At 43.3% G+C, this 6858-nt stretch overlaps 1 protein-coding gene across 1 annotated transcript in view; it reads right to left on the minus strand.

Annotated features, from left to right (window-relative positions):
* Positions 1-6521, minus strand: part of NMNAT2 (nicotinamide nucleotide adenylyltransferase 2) — a 173482-nt gene extending 166961 nt beyond the window's left edge. Inside the window, exon 1 of the mRNA XM_017524509.2 lies at positions 6116-6521. Within this exon, the coding sequence (XP_017379998.1) occupies positions 6116-6200 (85 nt within the window). The 5' untranslated portion in view covers positions 6201-6521. The remainder of the gene's footprint in view (positions 1-6115) is intronic.
* Positions 6522-6858: the final 337 nt, after the last annotated feature.

A 6858-nucleotide genomic window follows, 5' to 3' on the forward strand; every position in this document is an offset into this window, starting at 1 on the left:
AAAGAAAGAAAAAAATCTTTCTTAAAACAAAACTAAACAATGCAATGTCTTTTCATTGTCATTGGGATAAAGTCTAAATTCTTTAACATGACTTAGGAGCCTTCATAAGTGTTCAGACATTCATCTACCTTCCTCTAGTCTCACTTCTCACTCCCCTTCTCCTTGAGCCACCCTTGTTCTATTATTCTATGATTCTGTCTCTTCACCCTAGCCTTTTTTACATGGTTGAGTCCTCTGTCTGGAAACAGTTTCTATAGATTCATTTAACAAAACTATTCAACAACTATTATGGAGATCCTACTACATGCTAGGTACCTGGAAATATATCAATGGCATTGTTTCTTCTTCAAAAAGCTTAAGATCTGCCATGGGAAACAGCCGTAAAACATACGGGATGAGAGTTATCCCCTGGAAAGCATAAGGTGATGTGGGAACAAATGTCAGGGAAGCTAGACATAATTTAGGAGTCAGTGAAGGTTCCCTGAGAAACTACTGTTAAAGCTAAAATCTGAAGAATGAACAGGTGTTAGCTGAGGTAACAGAAGAGTGGGGAGAAAGGAGGAATTTGGAGGAGTTATGGAAAGACTGTTACAATGACAGTTAAATGGAAAAATATAAGAGTATTCAGAAAAGGAAGTCTTTTTTTGTTAGACATGGTTATCTTTGTTGGATATACTTTGTTGGTGGCTTGTGTTGCCAAGGAAAAAGCATTTGAAAGTTTCTCATGACCCTTTGTTGACAGCTAAGTTCAAATGGCTTCTTCTTTTGTAGGTGATATTGCAATTATAAGGGAATAATAAAGAAACATCATGAATGAGAGAGTCTAGATATCAAGAAAGTGGTTCTATACTGATTTTTGCTGATGAATTTGGCCCAATGACTTACACATGTACCTCTGCTTTAACAGTTGTAAAAGGGGATGATACTATTATTCAGTTTACCTTACAGGGTAGGATCAAATGAGATAGTGGTACAAAGGAAAAGAGTATCACATTATGCTTAATCACTTTTTTAATATAAGAATTTCAAGCATATTCAACTGCTATAAATCAGGAAGGAATTCAGCTTCTTGATTTATAGCAGTTCTATATATATATTAGCAGAAACTCAAATTCATTTTTCTTATGGTTTCTAGCTGTAGTAGTAGGGGCTGCATCTCTAATTCTGCAACAATAGAAGGCCTTCTTCATTACCCTTTAAGAAGAACAAAATTGAACTGTGTCTCTTCGAATGATCCAGTTCAAAGCTGGATTATATCTTTTCAAATGATCCGGTTCAAAGCAAAAAAAAAAAAAAATTGTTTTTGAAATAGGAAAACTGGAAAATCCAGTTATTTTACAATTATCAAAAAGCAGGATATAGCTGGATGCAGGGGCTCACATCTATAATCCCAGTTACTTGCGAGGCTGATGTGGGAGGATCACCTGAGGTCAGGTATTGGAAACTAGCCTCAGCAAAATAACAAGACCCTGTCTCTAAAATATTTGTTTAAATTAGCTACCAGGGTGTGCCCGTGGTGCCTGTAGTCCTAACTATGCAGGAGGCTGAGGTGAAAGGTTCACTTGAGCCCAGAAAAAGAATGGAATTTGGTCATTTCTGGCTGTCACAGCTACCATGACCTCCTCTTTTTGGTCACATTCTCCTGGATGCTGGTGAGGGACTACTTCTGTGGAGCAAGGTGGTGGCCATGTGCATGCGTCCAACCTAAACATGCAACTCTACTATGCCACAGGCTGGGGTACTTCGAAAATGATTAAAGTAGATCTTGTATCATTTGACTTATCAGTATTGTGGATCTTTTTGCACCTGCCCCACCAAAGAAATATTAATTTTCAAAAATAATGTATGCCATAAGTTTCCAGTTCTAGTTGTTCTCACTGAAGCTTATTTCAGAAAGCTCTCCCTGGTATTAATCACTTCATCTGAATGACTAACTCCTTGCCACCTGGTTATCCCTCTCTATGTCAGGCATCAGACCTCTGACTGGCTTAAAAGGAGGAAAAACGCTAGACTTTGGAGACAATATCAGAGTGCAGTAAAAACAAAATAGTTTTTGGAGTCAGGTAGATCTGGATCTAAATTGCAACTAGCAGAATGTGGAGTCTGAGGCTGCAGGAAGCCATGACACTGTTGCTGTACTCCAGCCTGGGCAACAGAGCAAGACCCTATATCTAAACATTAAAATAGAAAAAAAATACAAAAAATAGCAAGAAATATTTCTGCTGTGATGAAATCCCCCAATTCCTCTGCTTTTTTATAGCCAAATTAATCTGAGCTGTCCTTTCTTACTTTTCTATTTAAACTTGCTCTCTGACTTTCCAGTGGCAGATTTATTGACAAATATAGCAATATAAATATGAAGAAAGCTACACTAAAGTATAATCTCTACATACTTAAAAATTAAGAAGTTACATTTTAAAAAAAGTCCATTCCATATTTCCTTTGTATGTAATAAGGCATACCCATGAGATATGACATCATTCATTTATGGGTTTACTTTGCCAAAAACTTTTACTTATCCCTGAAAGCATTTTAGTTACAGTTGAGTATACAAGTGTCAAATATTTCTCACAAATATTATTTTTCCAGTATGTTTCTATAACTTCAAATAGGAGAAATAACATCAGCTTCCCTTTCAGAGTGAAAGAAAAGCTCATTCTAAAAAATTTTACAAATATTGAGAATTGTACAAGTGCTACTTTACAAAGATGAAGAGTACGTTTAGAAACTAAGTCTAAAACTAAAGTTTTAGTTTTGAACACCACTTCTCTTTTTGTTTATAGTCTTTCTCTTTTTCCTTGGGTAGGAAGTTGAATTTCAAGATATAAGAGCTCTATTTAAAATGTCTAATTTAAAAGTCCTATTTGTCTCTATTTTTTAAAAAAAATTTATTACAAATTTCAGCCACCTTTAAAAAAGCTTGAAAAAAGTTTTTTTTGAGACAGAGTCTCACTGCATTACATAGAACAGAGTGCAGGGCCGCTATCTTGGCTTACTGCAACCTCCGCCTCCCAGGCTCCTACCTCAGCCATCCTCCCAGGCTCCTACCTCTGAGCCATCCTCAGTCTCCAGAGTAGCTGGGACTACAGGCATGCACCACCATGCCTGGCTAATTTTTATATTTTTTGTAAAGATGGGGTTTCACCACATTGCCCAATCTGGTCACAAACTCCTGAGCTCATGTGATATGCCCATCTTGGCCTCCCAAAGTGCTGGGATTGTTGGAGTGAGCAACTGTGCCTGGCCGAAAACTTGATAATTTAGTTGTATGCATTATTTTTATGTTGTCATGGAGAAAATTTAAAAAGTCATTTGAAAGGAGGAAATAGTTCATAAATAACTGGTTTCTTTAGAGATGAGACAAAAATCTAAAGGAAACACATGTATAGGAATCTCAGCTAATGGGCAATTTAATTCTGTTAAGTATATGGTTCATGAAAATAGAGTGTTCATGGAATTATGCAGTCAGAAGATGAGTGAGCACTTCCTTCTGACTTTGTTGCAGTATGAAGGCCTCTACAAGACAATTCAGGAATGTGAGGCTCAAGTCTTAGTGCCACCCATCCTCTATGCATGTTCATAAGAAAGTCACTTGGCTTCTGTCAGTTTCTCATTAAAGAAATGGAAGTAATGATGCCTTTCTTATAAGGTTATTAATAGGAATAAGTAACATGGCATAGATGACAGGCTTTGTCAACCAGAAACTGCTCTACAAAAATAAATTATAAAATTTATCCAGAGCTCAAAAATTTCAATAGGAGATTCTACCAAAAATGGTTTAATGTGCATTTTGTGTTCTTATTCTTGCTTCGTTCTCACCTGCTTATGTGCTAAATTCTTCATTAGGTAATAAGCTCCTTAAAGCCATAGTGAGTGAACACATTATACTTTTTTGTATGTTGTTCTCTGAGCTGTACTTTAATGGACATGCAAAGGACTTTGTTGACATTCTACCCTGATCCTCAGTTCTTAAACTAAGTAAATAATCACTACTGCCAAAAGTCTCCTTTCACCTTTCTGTATCTAAACTCTTCCACTGCAACTAATGCCTATTTCCAGTCTATCCTTGAAGCTCATGGAGAACTGGCAGAACAATATTCACATAACAAAAGCCTTTATTATTGTTACTAAAGAATCTTCAGCTGCAAGACAGAATATTTGGTTCTCAATCCAAATCTGTTTCTCTTGTAATCTAAAACAACTGGAATTACCTACATCCTAGCTCCAGGAAGAAAGAAGTGGTACCCGCTGGGTTACCATAGAATCTTAGAGTCACGGAGTTTCATCCCCAGCCCACTGGCTCTTCCCTACTCCTCCTTTCTCTCAGTTCCAAAGGAAAACCCATCACTGCCTGGTCAAGGGAGAGGAGTAAAGTACAACAACATAAAGTGCTAGAGGACTTGTGAACAGACAGGAAAAGAAGGAAAGGGAGGAAGACACCAGCATTAAAGGAATGTGAAACTGGAGCGTTCTTAGGGCACTGATATTTCTTAGAAGACCAATGAGATGCTCTTGTCTATCCTGATGCTTGAACAGAAGTCCTATTTAACAGGCAAGTTGGCATTGGTTCTTCATAAAAGACTTTTAAAAGCTGAAGGAATGGCGAAGAAGGGATGGCTATCAGCCTCCCTCCTTCTATATGCCTACCCGATTTGCCCTCAAGATCAAAGTAATTCTGTATTCTTTCCATGAGGTTTTTAACAAGAGAGCCCAGTTCAGCGCACCTTTTAAGTTTAAAGATGAATATTTTTAGCCTGAGCCACCTCGCCCTGTCTTTACCGCTGTGGTGTGGTTTTCACAAAACCTCCCTAGGAGGGCTCCGGATAAACACGTGTGCCCGCATCCAGCTCCGGCGCGCCCTGCATTTCAGCACCGCCGCCTCTGGAGAGCGCTTTGCTGGCTGGCCAGGTCACGGCCTCCCACCCACTCTCTCACCCATCCCCAGCCCACTCGCTCTTCTCTACTCCTCGTTTCTCTCAGTTCCAAGAAAAAGCACCCTCAACTTCTAACTTCTCAATTCCTGCTTCTAAAGAGACCTCCGCATCCCTCTTTCAGGGTCTAAAGGCTCAAGCCCCGCAACTTGGAGTCCAACGAGCCCAGTGAAGCTGCGTGGTTTCCCACTGGTGGCGCAAGACCTCCAATAGACATCGATCACCTTTCCCCTGCCGCTGCTGGACCCCGAACCGGCCAGCCAGATGCCCCTGCTCGCTGTCTCTGGCTCCACGCCCCAGAGCTTCTAAGAAACAAACGCGTGATGATGCGTCCCCTCCCCCCAACACGCACACGCATATACTCGCATACACTCATTCGCACATTCATACAAACGCTAGACGCCGCAAGCCTTCCGGGTGCCATCGCCACCCTGGGCAGAGCCTCAGCCAACTCAGGCCCCGATCCTTCGGCACCGGCTCGCGCAGGGCCTCCAGCAGCCGCCGCCCCGCCCCTTCCCCTTCCTAGGTAGCGGATCCCTGCTGCCGAACCTAGGTGGACCAGGGCTCCCTCCCCATTCACTCAGCAGCCACCTCGAGCGCGCAATACACAGTCCACAATTCCCAAACACTCGTCCCTGGGCGGCCCAGAACCACCAGCCAAACCTGAAATTAATCTTGAAGCCCCAGCCCCTGTCACTGGTGTGTTGGGCGCGAGTGTGTTTGCGAATCCGAGGCACATACACCATTTAACTCCTTCACGCTTTCCGCCCATGCTAAACAAACAGCATGTTACCTCCAACCCCCTCCTCCCTTCTCCGCGCCCCAACCGCTGCTCCCATCCCGGTCCTCCCCGCCTGGTAGCCGAACCACTGCACCGCCGCACTCCAGTTCTGGAATCTCGAACCCTGCCCAGCCCCTAACGACACTCGTCTCCAGTCCCCTCCCATCCCCCACCTCTGGCCCCCTGCGAGCCGGGTCTGGCCCCGGCAAGTGACGCCTCAGAAACGCAGTCTGCCTCCCCTCTCCTGAGTCCAAAATAAAGGGGCCGACCTCCACCAGCAGGATCAGCCGGCGCACCCCTCCGAAGGGGCACACGGCTTCCCGTTTAATCGCCCTGGAAAACACAGGTGCCTGGGAAAGGAGAGGAGCGGAAGCGGCTTCCAGAGGTGGGCGGGCGGACTCACCAAACATCTGAATGTGCCCTTTGGTGATGGGATTGAAGCTGCCGCAGGCGAGCAAGATAACGTGGGTCTTGGTGGTCTCGGTCATGATGCGAGTGGATCCCTCGCGCAGGTCTAGGGGTTGCCTCTCTTTTTGTGTCTCGTTGTGTCTGCAGAGGGAAAAAGGAAGGCGAGGCTCCGGCGGTGGATGCTGTGGACTCCAAGGAGCCGCTCCAGACGCAAACCGCGTCACTCCCCGCCTCCCCTTAACGCTTGCAGCTCCGGCAAGATCCGAGGCTGCTTTTGTATTGCTCTGCTCTCTTCTCTCCTCCGTCCCTCTCTTTCACTCTAGCTTCTCTCGTCCTGGTGCCCCACCCCATCCTTTCTATCGCCCCCAGCCCACTTCACTCCATCACTCTCTTCCTTGGAGTTTATCCAGAAGATAAGAGGTAGTACCCAAGCCCAGAACCAAGAGCTCACAGCATGGTATGAGCTCTTTCTACCTCTTGCCTCCTATTGATTCCGTTTTCCTCCTCACTCTAACATTTTTCTGTCCCCTCTACTTTCTCTAACATCTCCGAGTTCAAAAATGTTTGATCTTAAGAATTTTTTTCTCTTTTCCTCAAAATTTTAAGTGAGAAATGACCATTATTTATTTCAGTAGTATTCGTTTCAGCCTTTCCTTTTTCCCTTATCTAATGATTCCAAACTATTGAGCTGAGACCAACTCTTGATCTGATGGCTGCAGAGAGATAGGGCAGATCTGA

This window comes from Cebus imitator, unplaced genomic scaffold (genome assembly GCF_001604975.1).
Source record: "Cebus imitator isolate Cc_AM_T3 unplaced genomic scaffold, Cebus_imitator-1.0 Scaffold33, whole genome shotgun sequence".
Classification (NCBI taxonomy): domain Eukaryota; kingdom Metazoa; phylum Chordata; class Mammalia; order Primates; family Cebidae; genus Cebus; species Cebus imitator.